This window comes from Plectropomus leopardus, chromosome 19, assembly GCF_026936395.1.
Source record: "Plectropomus leopardus strain MGB_pleo_1.0 chromosome 19, ASM2693639v1, whole genome shotgun sequence".
Classification (NCBI taxonomy): domain Eukaryota; kingdom Metazoa; phylum Chordata; class Actinopteri; order Perciformes; family Serranidae; genus Plectropomus; species Plectropomus leopardus.
Genome location: NC_142194.1, coordinates 24,565,480 through 24,584,075, shown reverse-complemented (window position 1 = coordinate 24,584,075; position 18,596 = coordinate 24,565,480). Strand labels below are relative to the sequence as shown.

The 18,596-nt window shown below is 40.0% G+C and overlaps 1 protein-coding gene across 3 annotated transcripts in view; it reads right to left on the bottom strand.

Moving 5' to 3' along the window:
• cacna1g (calcium voltage-gated channel subunit alpha1 G) overlaps positions 1-18,596 on the bottom strand; it is a 289,865-nt gene that overhangs the window by 37,350 nt on the left and 233,919 nt on the right. For 2 of the 3 annotated variants that reach the window (XM_088070553.1, XM_088070555.1), the window contains exons 24-28: positions 16,017-16,143; positions 13,600-13,725; positions 13,414-13,503; positions 13,086-13,278; positions 11,337-11,387 (exon numbers count right to left, since the gene is read on the bottom strand). In XM_088070553.1, the coding sequence (XP_087926679.1) occupies positions 11,337-11,387; positions 13,086-13,278; positions 13,414-13,503; positions 13,600-13,725; positions 16,017-16,143 (587 nt within the window). Of the gene's footprint in view, positions 1-11,336; positions 11,388-13,064; positions 13,279-13,413; positions 13,504-13,599; positions 13,726-16,016; positions 16,144-18,596 lie in introns of all 3 variants that reach the window. The other variant, XM_088070554.1, reaches the window with a different exon arrangement.

Below are 18,596 nucleotides of genomic sequence, written 5' to 3'. Positions count from 1 at the left end.
ACACATGACTTCTCACAAGGTCCTGTACCAAATGTTTAATCTCATGCACAGCCCATCAGCCACTTCCACATTTGTCCTGAGGGCCTGTCCATAATATTTACTACATACTGCATGAGCACTTGCACAAAAGCTAAGACACAGCTTTTGGTTTCGGCCCCCTGCATAGAGAGCTCCCCGGCTCAGTAGAAATGATTCAAAGCCCACCTCATGTCTCTTCATCACTACATTCAGTGCAGCAGGGCAGCACTACAGTATGAGACTGTCTGCCACTCTGCTCTGTGCCGTTCTCTCCTTGACATTTCCGTTGATGAAATATTCATAGAGAAAGTTTCCAACATGAAACATTCATGGCGTAGTGTTGTCAGGGGCAGTTTTTCTTCCCACAAAATACTTTTTCAATCAAACTAACTATATGTTCTTTCACAGCGGTTATTAATGCTACAACATTGCCTTCTCTGGCAATTAATGAGATTTATTATTCATTATATTATGTTCGATTTTTCTTTCCAGGCATAACAACATCATCCATCAGTTTCTGATTTCACCTATTCAGTACATTTCATCAGTCATTAATGCCTCCACATTTATGGATGAACTCATATATTTAATGTCTCCAGGAGGAAAATTCACTTCATTAGCTTGCAACATTAACACCTCATGTGGGTGGGTTTGACTTTACTGGTAAAATTTTGGATAACAGTGTCAGTTTCTGGGTGGGAAGCAATGTAGGCAACATCAGGAACCCCTGACACACACCCTGTGGCACATCCAAAGCAGTTGCACTTACATGGCTTCCAATCGCTGCCAAGCCCCAAAAGTTATAAAAGATTCAACACGTTTAACACTTCACTTAACACTGCTACCTATACCTTGTGGCATCAAACTTTTCGCCAAGGTATGTCACTGTCTCTCACTCTTTCTCTGCTCTCCTCTCCTCTGAGATTCCCCCCCTCCTTTCCCTCTCTCATTCGCCCTCTCCCCAAAGGACTGGTGTTATTAATTACATCTCTACAACAGAGGAACAGAAGGAAGAAAGGGGGGCAATGTGAAACTTCCGTTAGATTCATCTCTGTTCGCACTGACCCAGATACAGCTAGGGATTGTCACCGGCTGGCTTGTGTGTCTCCTCATATGTGCGTGTGTGTGCGTGTGAGTGCCAGTAGATGAAGAACAGCTACTCATGGATTGTCAAGATGCTTTGCATATACCCACACTTATGTTTTTGGATGACTGTGTGTGTTTGGTGTCAAGGCAAATGATGTGTGATCCTATTACGCTTGTGTTGCTGTTGACTGCTGGCTGTGTCGTGACAAATAAGATTACTAGCACAACATATAAAATGACTTTGTTTACCCACCTCAAGGTGATGAGGATTTATGAATCTACATGGAAAATGCAACAGTCACTTTGTCCACATCAGCTGAACCCTTTATTATCTGCTCACTTACTGCAAATGGGAAAACTATTATAGAAGTTTAAAGCCCTATTCAATTTTCATACTGACTCTAAAACTGACCTGAGATATAGAGACTTACATTATGCAGCGGCTCAGCAAAAGATTTACTTATATTTTGGATTTAAAAAAGGTTCAAAAGGTGGAAAACTTTGTGAACCTCAAAGTAAATCTGACCTGTATTTGGAATTAATAAAGTTTCAAAAAGTCTTTAATCCTAAATGTAAGATTGGAGTATTCTAATGAGTTCTAACAGTCTAAGTCGATTTGTCACTTGTTTTAGTACTTGGTCTAGGGTGTTTTGATTTGCATTAAGAATTAAAATACACTGACAAATAAAATGAGTGTTTCAGAGATAAATACAAATCCTTCCTGCAAGCTTATTGTAAATATATTACATAATAGGCTTGTTAAAATTTAAAACAGCTTATTTTCTGAAAGCAGGCAACAGATCAAGCTACCCTCACCGAAGTCAACCGACTATCACTGTGCAGCGTCTTAACTCCACCGTGACCCCTAAACTGAATGTGGGACTGAATTCAGCTACAGTATCCCATATAATGTAAACACTTAATGAAAAAGTGTGAGTGAAACATTTAAACATCACTATCAAAAATATGACAGGTCATTTTTGGGTTTTAAGCCAATTAGCAGCTTCTGTCATAAATTGTAGGTATTGAGTTTATCATTCAGGCATAACAAATATGCTGAATGTGTTTCTTTCCTCATAAGTCACTTGTAAAGGTAATTTCAATACTTCAGATTGTAAGTAAAATTCTGTATTTTTATTCAAAATGTTTGCATGTTTAAAAATAAATATGACCTTTGCGTATTTCAACTTTTATCCATCCTGAAACAAGTTCAATTTTCTGCATTTTTCCATATCTGTCAAAAGTCGAAAGGACCGAAAAATTACTGTTATGGCCTCTAAACCTGCACAAAAAGAGAGAAACAAAAAGAAACCTAACTTCGCTGACAAGCACAATAAATCATTGCTGCTGTGCTATTTGTACATATTTCATATTCATTATGGTAATGAATTTTTCAATCAAAAAAAACAAACAAAACATCTAAAATACTATTTTAGTACCAAACAATGATCTTTGCCACCTAAATGGCATAATGTACTTTCAGATTAAAGTTGATATAAGTTTTCACGGTGCTCTCAGCGACTGCAATCCATTCCATGTGAATTTGCCACAATGTGTTCTAGTGACTCCACGGGACACACCTATAGTTGTGCCTCCATTGCAGTGACTTGCTGTGTGCAGTAAGGTTGGTAACATGTAAAAGACATGAGTCGAGACACAGCAGGGAAGAGCTGCTGTCGGACTCTAAGTGAGAGGCTGATTTTCGGAAAGCTGAAGGAATCACTACAGATTCAATATGTGCAGCGCTTGAAAATGGATTAGCACAAAATATGTGGCCTTACGACTTGGCCTGCCACCACCGGCAATCAGCACTTAAACATGTGATTTTCCAAAGCAACATACGGCCACCAACAGAGAAGGAGAGAGCTTGTGACATCTGCGGCCAAAAATAACATAATTACTCAATTCCAGGGTAGCAGCCTTGAAAATCATGGCAGCTTACATCAAAAACTCAACAGATACACATGCAGTTAACAGCAATTTACAGTAAATATTGAAATCACTACAGAAACACACCTTGGTATGTGTATGTGGTGTTCAGGGTATTTGCCTTATTTTTTCTATGCACATGTATAACTTGATAAGATGACTGTTTTGGGTGAGATGTGATGAGAGAGTGTTGCGGAGCATTCATGTGGGGGCTGACCCAGCCAGAGCTGCTCGGGCCACAGTGTTGATCTGTTCAGCCTGTTTGAGAAGTCGAGGGCCATCTGTTAATATGGCAGAACCACAATTCTCTCACTGACTTCCTGAAGGAATACAAGCATGGCGTGCGCACGCACACACACACATACAGACAGACACACACACACACACACACACACACACACACACACAAAAGGACAAATTCAATTCATTCAGCTTTCACATAGTTTTTCTTTTGCAGAGTCAATGCTAAAAGTTGGTAGTTTTAAGTGGTAGGTCTTGGATGCATGGATTGTGTGGCCGTCTCTAAACACACCTGCGATTTTGGTTGTGCAAAAGGGTTGCGTAAGATGGAGCAGAGGGTGTGGTGATTAGTAAATACACCCTCAGCAGTCACATCACTGATCTCATAACTCTGAAACAGCTGAGTCAATCACAGTGAGCTCTGACAGCTCGACAAATCATGAGACGCTTCTTCAGGAAATCACTTGCTGTCTGGATGGTGCAGAGCCGCAACATGTGAACACACAACAACGTGTTAGCATGATAGGCTTGGACGATATGATGAAATTAGCGTTCAACACTATATTGCTTGGCCACAATATTGCTCCTCATGTGTCCAAGATAACAGAAAGTTATAATTATGCAACAACTGGTGAATACTGTCAGTCATGCAGGTCATGGTATCTAGGTGCTATAACTGGACTTGCTTGAGTTTCTTGAAGATGTTTCCTCTCTCATCCGAGTGGCTTAAATGAAAGGTGAAGTCTGTCTGACTGTCAAGAAACTCAAGGAAGTCCAGTTGCCTACAATGTAACACTTAGAAATATGTTACGCTAAGTTCAGTGTTTTTCTCATTTTGTCTTGCTTTCTCTATGTTTCAGCGTGTTGTAGCATATTTTTAAATAAAAAAACCAACACGCTAGCATACGTTTGGCTTTGTATGTAATTACCATAGTAATTGTATCACCAACTCCAGCAGGAAAGATGTCTGCTCTGGTAGCAAAAGGTTTAAAACCAAACAAAAATTGACAGCCAAAGAAAAGGACCAAAGTCGGGAATAAAGATGGGGATAAAAACAAATATTTTGTGGCCATCTTAAAACTCAGTGTCCAATAGGGTACAGTACAAAATACAAATGTGATGGTATATGGTGGCAGGACTGTACAAGGGCAGCTAAGCCTGTTATTGAATAAACATAACCTCAGCAGCTGATTGATTGTTGTGCAAAATAGCATTTACTGCTTATAAAGTGTGGCCACTTACGCGTGTTGCAACATACTATGTCTCTAGTCCATAGACATCTACAGCTATGCCTGTCTCTCTCTTCTAATTTCATATCTCATTTTTCTCAAAGCAATATCATCAGCAGGGAACTTTCAATATCAGCCAGCACTACAATATGGCGTCCGCATCTTAACCCTTTAAAATCCGGATCAACATCAGTTCCTTTGTGCTGGTTTCAGATGCCATTCACAAGCATTTAAAAATAATGAACCCTGAGCAAATTGGTTTGATTTTTTAAAAACTTTTAAAAACATGGGAAAAAGTCAGCAATTAAGCATAAAATGTCCCATTAATTAGTGGATTTATCTGATTTTTTTATTGGTTAAGAAAATGTCAATTTCGCTATATTTATAATTATCAGAATTGTGTATTTAAAATTATGTAACAGAATTATTTTTATTTTAAGCACTTTTTGGGTAATTTCCTTGGCTTTGATTTTTACTTTCCTTTTATTTTTGTAATTTTCTTTTACTTTTTTGACCAATGTTGTGCTTTTTTGCATAATTTCCTCTAAAGTTTCTTATTCTTTTCTTTCATGTTTTTGAAAAAATAATAATTTAAACAAGCCACTTTGCTCGGGTTACATAGAGTTAATGTATATCATGAATAAAACATGAAACACTGAAAAAAATAGTTCTAACTGAGCAGTCTGCTGTGTGAGGAGTTGAGTCTGGTGTCATTTGCATGTAAGTTAATGAAACCCTGTGGATGGCCCCACTGGGCTCTGGTGCAGCACTTTTCAATCAGAGGCTGCAGGTTTATCATCATATCTGTCTGACTGCTCTCAGATGGCTGCAGGAATTTATGAACTGAAGGTGAAGTTTTTCATACTTGGTGTAAAGTAACTGTGGACAACAGGTTTGTGATGAGCATGTTAGCACCATGGACAGCGACAGAGACATTAGTGAGACACTTGGGCCTATTTTGTCCATAATGTTCTTTCAAAGCTTCCACACCACAGTTCAGTACTACATCGAAGACTACTGTAATCCAACCAAATCCACACATAATAATGTGATAATATGAGAGCAGCACAGAGCCCAAACACATACAAACATATTCTGCCACGTGTTGAGATAAATGTCACCTGCACAGACTTAAAAACAGTGAACTTATTTACTGTTATTTCTTATAATTTATTGTCCACTGCTCCTCTCTAACCGTGCACTCTGACAGACAAACACATCTCTTCTCCATCACTAAGACACTATCAGAACATTAACATTAACAACATTAAGTGTGAATAACACATGAAATAAAGAAATATAAGTGATTGCAGAAAAAAAAATATAAAATGTTCTCAGGATGTGAACACCAGCCTCTGGTGTCAAAGTCTTATGTTTTATACACCCACAATCCACCCAGACCACCCACATTCAACTTCCGTGCAGTACAAGAGCGTGGCACTTCAAACTATTCCAACCGAATATAATCCAGGCAGCAATAACACTTCCAACAAAATGTAACTGGCAAAACAAATTATCAACAAATTTCTTGGAAAGAAGTCAAGTTTGGTTGCTGTTTGCCATGTAAATGATGAAATGTTTCTTTACTAATGTTACTTGTTCATTGGCTGCTTTAAAGCCTTTGAGATGTGAAATGAAGTGAGTTCTAAGTTAGATTAGTATAAACAGAGTTCCTTTGGGTTTTTAAATACTTTTTAGACAGAATAAGAAAACAGAGGACGCCAGTTGAGGCTCTAGGAGCTTGCTAAAGGCATTTGTCCTTATTTTCTGACATATCACAGTAAATCAATTGATTAAAAAGAAAATACACAGATGGATTTCTGTGCAACGGCTTCACAGCTAAGTGCGTGCAACTAGTCGGCAGAAAGCCGCGCTCTTCACGGTATTTCTAGCACAGCCAAGCTCCAAAGCAGACATGACAGGGAGATTTTGTGTAGTAATATACATCAACTGCAGAGAAGATGGATGGGAAATGTATTTCTTTGGGTTCACAGATTGTGGACCTAGACCATTAAAAGGGCTGAGAACTAATGAATGGATGGAATCTGAGCAGTCCGTGTGACCTAGACACCAATGTGTCACACATGTTTTATGAAGAATTACAATGGTTGACTGCCAGCTTGTGAACACACACTAAAGTATAGTTTACATCAGAAATGGAGAGGAGTTACAGACGGTGAAGAGGGAGGTTGCTGTGATCCTGTAAGGCAGAATAGTGGTTGGACATGCCATACACAACAACCTAAAGGTTTTACTCTTGGATCATCTAAAAAAGAAAATCCGGGATACTCAGAAGTACAAACCTGTTAAGAAGTCTGTAAGGAGTGGTCGACCTTCACTTAAACTTCTTTGTCGAGAAATACTCGACATAGATAGATAGTATTTGTAAAACAGAAAGCTGTCCATAGAGAAACAGATGATGAAAATAAACAATTATTGCAGCCCTATTATGTTAGTCCAAATGGGTTACTGATGCAGTTATCTTGTCTCACAGATCTACTGATATGTTTCAAATATTGACTGTAAGAGTGTAGGTTGCATAGGGTTACTCTCTGATAGACTTCATAAAAGCTGCCGCTGCCTAAATTGCTACTGCAGCACACAGCAGCCGACAGCCTATAGATTTGTGCAGAAACACTGAGAGCATCATTACCCTGATACAAGCTGCTGTCTGTCAAAACATCCAGCATGCCACCTCTCTGATAGCTCACTGAAGGAGGAAATAATATGAAACTATATTTACAATTTGCAGCATACATCATGTGCAGTGTACTGTAGCCTCTCCTGATGTGTCTGTCACAAGCAGCTGACTCTGACTGCAGAATGCATGACTCAACACAACAAGTCGAGTCAAACAGGGAGACACTTCGCATTAACCCTGAGGGGAACTAAGCCGTCCTGGATCTGTGTGTGTGTTTGTGACTCTGTGTATGTGTGTGTAGCATTGTGTGTATTGAATGCATGACTGTCTAACTGTGTATGGTTGAGATTTTCTCTGTGTGTCAACACGATTACGATCAAAAAATGAAGTACAGATGAGAGTTTAAAAAATTCAACATTTTCTTTTGGCTTCACATGGGACACAAACAGCAGTCACCTAGGTAAAAGTCATGTGTTTGTTTGACCACCTTGACATCCTTGCTACACAGACTTAGTCGTTCTTTAAACTACATTACCTGATTTCCTCCATGACTTCTCTGAAACTTTCAATGTTTTTAACTAATTCCATGACTTTTCCAAAAAGAAAATCTATGATTTTACAAAGTCCATCATTTTTTCAAAATATTAAATCATTTTTTTGTTAAATCCGTGACTTTTCTAAAACTTTCAATGTTGTGTCTAAGTCCATTACGTTTCCACATATGGAAAATGTGATGATGAAATTCCATGACTTTTACAGGTTGTCCATTTCTGTTGGAACCCTGTCAAAAGTAGTTTTACACTTGAATAAAACAGCTTTTTCTTCCCCCAGAAATCAATTCTTCTTCATCACTCTGAAACCGTAGACTACACAGCAAGATGTCACAGCAATACAAGCAGTATTTAACACTGAACAGTCCCGCAATAAAAATGAGACATGTACAGTTTCTCTTCAAGGCTTTAGTTTCAGGGTTAGTAGTATACAGCTGTTTTTCATTTTTCTAACACAATGGATTTGGATCAGTATGCAAGTTCTGGTATTGTGAATTGGTATCAGGAAAGCAAAATTGTATTAGAATATCTCTAGTCAAAAATGGCTGCATGTCTACAGTTATATAGTTACAATTTCATCCGACTTGTCAGTGAGTGCGTATGTAACTACCACCTCTCCCCTCCACCCCTGTGTCTCTCCCCTCCTTCATCCATCCTCAGTCAAAATCTTAATGCGCCTCCTCCATCATCTCTTCTCCTCTTTGTTCCTCTTCCCCTTCTAGCCTTTTGAAAAAAGCTGCTCTAGTGCAGTGTGAGCCAAAGATAAGAGTCAGTGTACTTACGCACAAACACACTGTGCATAACACTCACGCAAACACACAAACACGTTATCCTCTGAGTGTTAACATCCCTAAATAAACAAGTAGCGCACTATGTGAATGCTTTATTTTATGTATGTGTTTTGTGTTTTTGGCACTCCTGTAATTACCTGTGGGTAAAAATATGAAAATACTGCAGAGCACTTGTGAAATGCCGCATAGGATCAACAAAAGGATTGTAGGGGTCCTGCTCGCCTCTCAGATGGTCAGGCCGAGAGGAGAGGGGATTTGAGATGAGAGCTGCTCCTGCATATTTTACAACCTGTTCGCCAACCATCTGCCCCCTGACACACTCACATATGCACGCACGCACACACACACACACACACACACACACACACACACACACACACACACACACACACACACACACACACACACACACACAAACAAAAATACTGTCTAGCACAGTCGTGTACCCTCTTGGAATGTGTCCCTATTTAACAGACATTGCACCTGGTAATAAAATATGAGAAAACAAAGACATAACACACAAACTTTTATAATGCAGAGTTGTAGGTGCTGTCATTATGTAACAAACCTCTCTGCAGCTCTATCATAACAATACTTGAACCAGATCGCCATGGAAACAAGTTGCGACAATTCAACCACGTGTGCCTGCAAACCAGTCAGAGTGGTCACACAGACCTGAGATGACCTTTGTGGTGATAACAAGAGCTGACCACTGTTAACAAACCTGCTGTGGTCTCGTTTAATAACAACTGGTACTGCTGTGACCTTTCATTGTGCTGTAGTAAATCAGCCATGAGGTGGAGATAAATTTATGCAGTTTGGCTACAGACTTTACTTTGTTTTATCTCATGATATAAAAATAGTATCCTACTGATGCTCAAAATAGATTGTTTTCTACCAAAGAAACTATCTAAGCCCTCTTTGTAAGTGAAACAAGCTATTTGGAGCCAAGTCTGTGGAGACTGCAGCGCAAAAAACTAGTTAGATACTCCGACAAAGTTTGTTGCAGTTTGATTTACTGTGATTACATTTACATATTTTGGCACTGGGTGTCTTAAATTAAGCTTTTAAGTCAAGCACAGACTCAGTGGAAAAATAACAGAATGCTCCTGATTGAATTTCTGTGCTCCAATGCCATTTAATGGAGGCCAGTGACCTTTAATAGAGGATGTTATTAAAGAATGTTAGAGTGAGAGTCTATTCATTCAAGATGCCACCACTTGTATAACCTGATCAAGCTCTAATCTAAATCTCTGATCCAATTTAAAAAACAGGGAGCTGAAAAACACACGACTCAATGGGACAGAAATACAAGTCGGTCAAGTTAAAGAAGGATTCTGCGTTGTCCAAACTTGGGCCTTATTATTATAGCTTTGGTCATCAATTCTTATTGGCAATAATCACCTTGTACTCATTGAATCAGGAAGGCAAGACACACAATGCAGTCACATGATCAGAGGTGTTCCAAACTTTTTTGGAAAGGAAAATGAGGGCCAAACATTTAGCTCAACTGTCCACTGAAAACATCTATTAAAGTTTGCAGACCTTCTTGGTTCAATTTTGATATACACAATTTGCCAGTTACTGGCCTGGGAGCTTTGCTGGTACTGTGAATTTTCTGTCGATACATCACGTCAGTTCACTTTGAAATATCTCAACGACTACCAAATACATTGCCAAAAAGTTTTGTACACATCTTCATGGTTCCAAGAGGTTGCCTTTAGCTACATTCACACTACAGGGCCTCATGCTCAATCCTAAGATCCGATCTTTCTACCAAAATTATTCACGTTCACGTTTGAAGTGACCCATATCCATACTGCCCTGATGCGCCTCACAATCAAACAATTACCTCAAACACATGCACGTCGGAACAGCAATAAAGAAAGTGTCAGATTTGTCGAAAAGGCATTTGAGGAAAAATTTATGACATAGGGGTGCAAGCTCCATCCCCTGAAACAGTCACCATAAAGTGGTGCAGGAATGAGTCCTTATAGCCATAAATGAGTATTTTAACATTTCTGCTTCCCTCAAAAATAAGTCAATGTCCGACCAAGGAGGAATAAAAAAATCTGATCTGTGTCACACAAGAGTCAAAAAAATCATATTTGAGCTATATTTGCTTGGAATGTGAACACAGACTTAGTGATCCCCTGACCTTTCAGAGAATATCTCAAAATCTACAGGCTGGATCAAAGCTTTGGTCTTGTTACAATCTGTGTGATGGTCTTAGTGCTCAAGTGTCTTATCCTGTGTGACTCTGTAGTGGCAACTTCACTGAATTCCCATATTTCAGCAGTTTTCTTTAGTAAGCAAAACACTATCGCAGCCAAGAGATCACAATGAAAGTACAGCCCGAAGATGCAATTAACTAAAATTATTCTTTAACTGTGTACTTAAAGAACTTTGGGACTAAAGTGGGTTTATGAAGAAAAAACACTTCAGAATCCTTTACCAACAAACAACTAAAACATTTGTTACACCTCACTACCTCACACGCTCCCTCTCTCACCATGTCTCCAGCTCAGTTTCCCTGCCAACCTAACTGCACAAGAGTCTTCTTCTCTTGCGGTGGTGGCTAAGTGGTGCAGTGCTGTGGTCAGTGGATGGATCGCTGAAAGTGTGGAAGAGCTGTGAAAGACAAAGCCACGACAGAGAAAACAAGTAACAGCATGTCCAGCGGACTGAGAGCTGATGGGAGAGAGGCAGGGGGGCGGGGACGCGGGATGGGGCCCTACCTCCCGTGATCATTGAACTTAGAACCCTAGCCACCATGGTGGGTGGTCGTGGTCGGTGGTGGTAGTGGTAGTGGGTTTAAAGGGACACACAGAACATGCTGGAAACTCTGTACCTTTCACTGTGCCTTCAGAGAGGGCCCAACTCACCCCCGGAACCAATAAATCTAGAGGAACGAAACCGTGTTAGTTAGGGAGAAGCAGAAGAAAGCAAGGAAGAAAGGATGAGTTGGAAACAGGAGAGAGTCAAAAAGAGAGAAAGAGGGAAAGAGGGATGGAGTAAGGCCAGAAGGAAGCGATGAAAGATTAAGCTGGTTTTGTGTTCCTATGTTTTGTCTTTCCAGTGATTCTGAGTCCAGTTCTTTGGATTAAAACTTTTGTAACAATCAGGTAGCCGTTGATTCTCAAACTAAACTTCTCAAACCAAAGCAGAAGTTTTCATCCACCTTACAAACTATATTCCTAAAGTTGCACTGGTAAGCGATTCCTAGAAGCAACCTTGCCTTTTTGTGTTGCTTTTTGCTAATAAATCAACCTACCCTAGCCCTTTTTTCTTATTCTCAGACTAAAGGTTTCCTGACAAAAGAACACCTGACAGAACCACCAGGCCAAGAAAAAAGAAGAGCTTTCAACCAAAAACAAGAAAAATCAAAAACAGCGGTACAAACTTGGAAATATGAAAGGTTTTGTGTGCTTTCGAGAAAAGGGGCCTCTTGAGTTAGAGTGTAAATGTGTTAGACTGAGTGTGCAAGGGTCTGGGCGAGTTTCTCGATTGGTCGGACACCCTTGGCAGACGCCTCCTGAAAAAGGAAGATCAATTTCCATCTGTATTTCTCAAGAGTTGAAACATTCCTATCGTCAAGTATCATGTCAAAAAGACAGAAACAAAAGGATCTTTTTTTTTTTTTTTCAAGAAACCAATCGTGTCCACTGCTCCTTGTAGACATTTAATAAAGAAAGTGCCTTTGGATTTTGGGAAAATACTTGTGTTATAGGCACTGAATTCACAAAAAAAGAAAAGAGTTTAATACTTGTGTTTTTGCATATAGGAGGCAGTGGAAAGAATAAAAAACCAAACCAAGCAGTTTGTCACCAACTCCTATACAGCCGAAGGGGAGGGGGAACGGGCAGGGGATCTAACTCCTACAGATCTCACCCAATGTGATCTCAGATCTTAGCTTTGTGAAAACAAAGGGGAGACTCTTGGTTTTCTTCCAGATTTAGTCTATCCCTGCCCCTGCGGCTGTACTAAACCACATGCACAAGAGGGGAAGGGAGGGGGGTCGTCTTGTTTTTGTTTTTAGGGCGTTTAAAATGATCAACAACTCCCCCTCCCTCTAGCTCTGTATACCCACCACCATGCAAGCCCCGTCTGTCAGCACTCACTGGGCATGCTCCAAGGGGCCATCCCAAGCACGGCGTCTACGGTAGACCAGGCAAGGGAAGGAAAGAGGGAAGGGAAAGGAGGCTAACACCAGTGGTCAGCTGTCCTAGCTCTGTGGACCGGCCGATTATGGAAGCTTTTCTTAACATTCAACTTGATGAAAATGATGCTGAAGTTGAAGAAGAGCCTCCACAGTCTGTAGCTGAGTCCGCAGAGCCAGAAAAGGTGACCACCGGACTGCGTCAAAGACTAGCTTGAGGGCCTACGAGGAAAGGAAAACAGGATGGTCGAGGGGAAAGGGAAGGTTCTACCGCAGAGCAGCAACTCTAGTTGGTACTAGTTCACTAATTGCGTTCTTCCAGATTCGGCCAAACCAAATCAAAAAGCAAAAAAGAAAAACAAAAAAAAGGCTCAGGCTCAAATCAAGCAGGACTCAGAAAGATGTGGAAAGACTACCGACCAGCCAGCTCCTTCTCCTTACTCCGTCTCTTTTTCTCCATGCGTTTCAGTCTCTTCTCCTCCCTGCGCTTGGCCTCCTCGGCTTCCTGGTGGCGCCGGCACTTGTGGAAGTTCTCCACCACGACACCCACGAACATGTTGAGCACGAAAAAAGCAACGATCAGCAGGAAGGAGATGAAGTAGAGCAACATCCATGGGTTGTAGTTCATCCTCGGCTGAAACACACACAGGATACAGAGGATTTTATTGACACTTACAGTATAAGCTTTGTTTAATTCTGACTCATAAGTGACCGCTAACAGATTCTGCACATGTGTGTTTCTGTGTGTGAGAGAGTTTAACATATTAACCTGTTGGTCAACTCCTACAGCATCTAGACCGTCATACATTATGTCCACCCAGCCATCTTTTGACGCCAGAACAAACAGAGACATCAAGGCCTGAAACAGAAAAAAGGACGAAGTAGTGAGATGGCAGGAATATTTAAGCACCTCAGCAAATTCTTTAATTTCATTTTTATTGATCTGAAATCTCACCTGTCCCAAGTTGTCAAAGTTGTACTTGTGTCTCACCCATTTGTAGTTGGCCTGCATACAGTCTGACTTGTTGGTAATGTTCTGTACATTTTCTCCTTGGCAAACAAAGAACTTCCCCTTGAAGAGCTGGGAAGAAAAACAGAGACTTGTTGTTTATTTTACAGTGAACTTTTTCTTGTATATAACTTTAATTCCATGGTTCTGTTTCTTGCACTGTAACACTGTTACTTGTGTTACTTGTTTTGTTTTGCACTGTAAGACTCGTACTTTTTATATTTTATATTTCATATTTGTATCTTCTATTTTATCTGTTTTCTTTTTCTATATTTATGTTGCACCAACCCACCAGAACAAATTCCTCGTATTGTGTTAACTATACCTGGCAATAAATCTTTTTCTGATTCTGATTCTGATTCTGATTCAGAAAATTGGTTTGTAAAACTTCGGTATGCTGTTTGTGGTAAATTTGGGTTTAGTCATTTCGCATAACATCTCATACATGGCATATTTCCAGAAAATTCATACAATTAAAAAAAAAAAAAAACAGATTTTTTTTTTCCACTGCTCCTCTCAATTATTCATTGTTTTCACACAACACATGTCATTCTGAGGAGTTTTGCTGGCTTTCAAACTCAAACTGCAAGCTGTACTTTCCAAATTTCCACGAAGAGCATACAGCTGGATTGAGAGACAGATTTCCCCCTCTCTCTTCCTCTCTCTCTCTCAAACGCAGACCAAACTTGAATCGCAAAAAGCAAGAGAAAAGCAAGAGTTGTGAACAGGAAGTGGGCTTCCTGTCCAGTAAAAACGGAAGATGAAAAACTGAGCTCAAACAGTAAAAGTAAGCAGCGCTGAGCAAATTTAAACCAAGATTCTGTTACTGTATTGTTTATTGTTTGTTTAAAATGCTCTTAGAAACATTTTTTAGATTACTGTTTAAAAGTTATACAAGATGTTTGTTACCATGCAGCCTCCATTGTGTCAAATAGACAAGTTCCCATTACATCACCCACTAGCTGGCTGTTTATTGGTCCAATATGGTGCACTGCATTCTGGTAGTTGTAGGGTTCTGCCTCATATGCAAAGCCAATGCCACAGTTCTTTTTCTTGTTTTTTTTCTTTCTGATTATGCAGCATCAATTTCACATACTTCCTCAAGAGGTACGTCTGAAATACTTCTTTAAGAGGCACTGCTGCTCATGATACAGGGATCAGTCTCCCCAACAGGGTGGAGAGAAAAGCAGAAACGATTACTGAAAAAAGTAACTTTCTTCCAGTCAAAATCGCATTTAAGGATTATTTTACCTTTAGCCAGAGCCAGGTTAGCTGACTTCAGTAAGCAGCTTTTTCACTAGACAAAAAGCGCACAAAATCCCCCTAAAGTCTGACTTTCGCCCTCAGTGGAAATGGTTACAATCGGGGTACTCATGACAAATGAGTCTGCAGTACATGCAGATAATTATTGGCTCCAGCTCTGATTAGCAGCGATGGAAATATGACACTGCTTTACTGTCACTTTGTGTTTGGCGAACATGAAACACCAGTAAAAAGACTCAGAAAGGCATACTCAACTGTTGAGCTGTGTACATATATCTGGTCTACTGGCAATGGCAAAGGAGTCTATGGCCTATTTTTAGTGGGTTTACCTGCATTAAAAAACAGCATACACATACTAATTTTCCTGAAAAAAGTGAACATGTTCGCAGTCTTTCTGCTGAAGTAAGTTAACCGGCTGCTGACTATATATGCATATTTACTGTACTTTGCAAAGCGCACTACCAGGCTGTGTGAGTACCAAAGGTTCAGGTTGTATACGGTTAGAATTAGGGCACTAGCTTGGATTTGGGTCTTCCATAAGTATTACCTGGAAACTTGAGTACAAAAGTCATCAATGGCTGCTTGGTATAAAATGTATCATAAAAAAAATATAGGTTACTGAATGATTACACTTATACTGACAACATTAAAAACATTTCAACGGCGGATATTAAAGGCGGTGTAGTGAATTCTATTGACGCTCTCTAACAAGTGACAGCTTCCAGTCACTGCTTCATGGCATTGTCACAGCCATTAATCCTTTGTGACACTGCTTAACTTGGACAGATGGTTTATGGACATAAACATGCTAATAGACAGGAGCCTGAAGTACGCCAAGGACACAGAGCTCATTGGTATAGATTGGTCCTTGGGCTGTTAGCCATGAAATCTCCATTGCCAGCAGATAAGCATTCATAAGTGTCCTACAGTGTGAGTTATAAAGCACGGAGTGAATGGTAAAACTATTTCTCTGCTAAGATTACGTGATGTATGTACTACATGGTGGGTCAGTGGAAAGTGAAGAATTGAGGGACTATTTGTCGCATGATGTTTCTCTGTCAAGACTGTCTTTTTGTTTTCGCTACACCCTCCCCCCTCACCTGTACTCCCAGGATTCCAAAGATAATGAAGAAGGCGCAGCAGATGACCACAATGTTGCCGATGGGTTTCAGTGACGACATCAGAGTCTCCACCACCAGCTTCAGCCCCGGGGCTCGGCTGATCACACTGAAACACAGCATGTGAGAGGATATTAGTGCACTGCCTCTGTGTTTGTGTGCTTGTGCAGGGTTCTTTAAGGTCACTTACAATACGGCTCATACCAGATGGAGCAGGGATGCCTGCAGCGTTCCAACCTGCAACCTCCAGGCTCTCACTCTGTATACACACACATATAGACTAATTCCCCTTGTGTACCACAGCCCCAAAACCCGATTCTCATTTGCACTTTTCAAACCGAACACCTGTTGCTTTAGAAATTCACTCCTCTTTCATTCACTCTTGCTCTTCTTTAACATAAACTTTTTTTTCTCTTTCTGCAGTCAAGGAAACAGACACTTCTAATTAAGCCAATGGACTGATGAGGATGTTTAATTAGTGCCAGCACGGCACCCGGCACAGCACCGCACTGCAGCTGAGCTTCTTCAACAGGGTATAAACACAAACACACACAATAAAACCTGCCAATGCACACACACATCTGAACAAGCTTTTACACAGAAAACACAGATGTGCATGCTCTGCCTTTTGTCTATCTGTCTTTGTATGCCTTGTATGTTGTCCCCTGAGCAGACAGATGAGTGAAGGGAAAGTCAATAGCACATTAAGAAAAGACATGGGATAATAAAAGACCAGGACAGACCACTAATCAATAGCCCTGATCAGAGAATAACGAGCCTACGGCTACAACTTATCTGTTGATATTCTATTGAAAACCATGGGATGCAGTACCACTCAGGAGCTATGGAGGGCAATAGTGTTCAAGAGCTGCATCTGCATTCATCTCCTTTTAGGATCTATGCAGCTCTGCTGGGATGAGAACATTTTTGCATTGTATTCCTCAACAAAGTTAGTTATCTAAGTCCAGATTAAGTGTTCTTCTCTGGCGAGGAGTTTATCCTGATGTTGAAGCAATAGTCTCTTATCTCTTTACAGAGAAACAGAGAGGAAAACACTGCAAGAGTCAGTTGCAAGTGCATGTTCAATCCGTGTTTTATGGACAAACATTTGGATTATTATGAAGATGTTTCAAAGATGTTCCATTTTTTTGAATATGTTTTTCCTCCTGATCTAGTGTCATCCTTTCATTAGTGTGCAAGTTTCTCTAAACAAGATAGGGACTGTTCAATATTTATGAGAGAGGAGGGGGTGGTGCATAAAAGGGGGATGCATGTCAAATATTTTTTTAATCACCAAAAAGGGACTTATGTTCTGTATTCTTGGGGGAGGGGCACACAACTTACAAAATGACTTTATTTTGTATGTATTTAGCACCAATTTTTAAAGAAAATATGTTTTCTATGGTTCTTTTCAGTGACACAATTTTTCATGAATAGAAACTGCAAAAACAATAATTGTTGGATTTCCAATTTTCTTTGAACATATTATGTGGGACATAATATGTTCAAGGAAACTCAGAACAAGAGTGAAAAATCAAGTTGTTTTTTTTCACTCCAACTTTTAACTTTCAAACATCAAAAGATATGTTTCAAAATCTAATAACTTATTTATGTGTATGAAAGGTCATGCATTCTTTGCCAGTCAGAAAAATATTCGTAGATTTGGGGAGGGTAAAAAACAAAAAAAAAAACTCACACCCCAGCCACCCCATCCTCTGATAAAGAACAGTCAGTAAACAGAGTAAAACAAGTGAGATTAAAAAAAAAGAAAAACAAGCCTCAGAGGAGAATAACCAAAAGATTACCAAAAAGAAATAACCAAATCTAAGCTTGAAATAGTGATATTTCATCAAAATCACTTTTTTCTCTGTCTCATTTAAAATTTGGCCAAGAATAAAGCATTGCACTCTCTAACCAGCATGCATGAAGAGTGAAAAATCAGGGATTTCATCTTCAACTTTTCACTTTTTAAACATCAAAGTGTACAATCTAACAACTTATTTACAGTGGAGGGAGAACTGTGTTTTTTGCAAGTCACTCGGGGAGGAATGGGTAAAAAAAATGAAAGCCACCCCCTCCTCTGATAAATAAAGAACAGTCCCTTAAAAACTAAAACAAAATGAGATATATATAAGGAGAGTAGAGAAGTGCAACATGTTGGGAAAGTTGGTGCATCTGCAGTCCATCAAGGACAGAAACTCATCGTTTACTGCGCAGTCCCCTCAGATTACACAAAAAAGGATGTTTCCACACTTTGCTGCTTTGCATATGAAAACCCCAAACCAGCCTCCCTACCTCTTTACATCATGTTCTCCTTTTGAGCTCCACTCTGACAAATATGCCAAAGCGAAAAGGCTTATTAAGGAGGGGAACGGAGGAGAGACGAGCCTCTTATTCTGAGTCAATACACTCTGATGATGCGGTACGTGAAGGACACACACTGCGATGGGCTCCTCTCTGTCAAGTCTATTTGCATATGACACGAAAAGGAGGATGAGGAGACGCTGGATGGAGGGAACCAGGGGGAGAAAAGTTAGCGCTCGCTTCTTCTAATCTACTTCC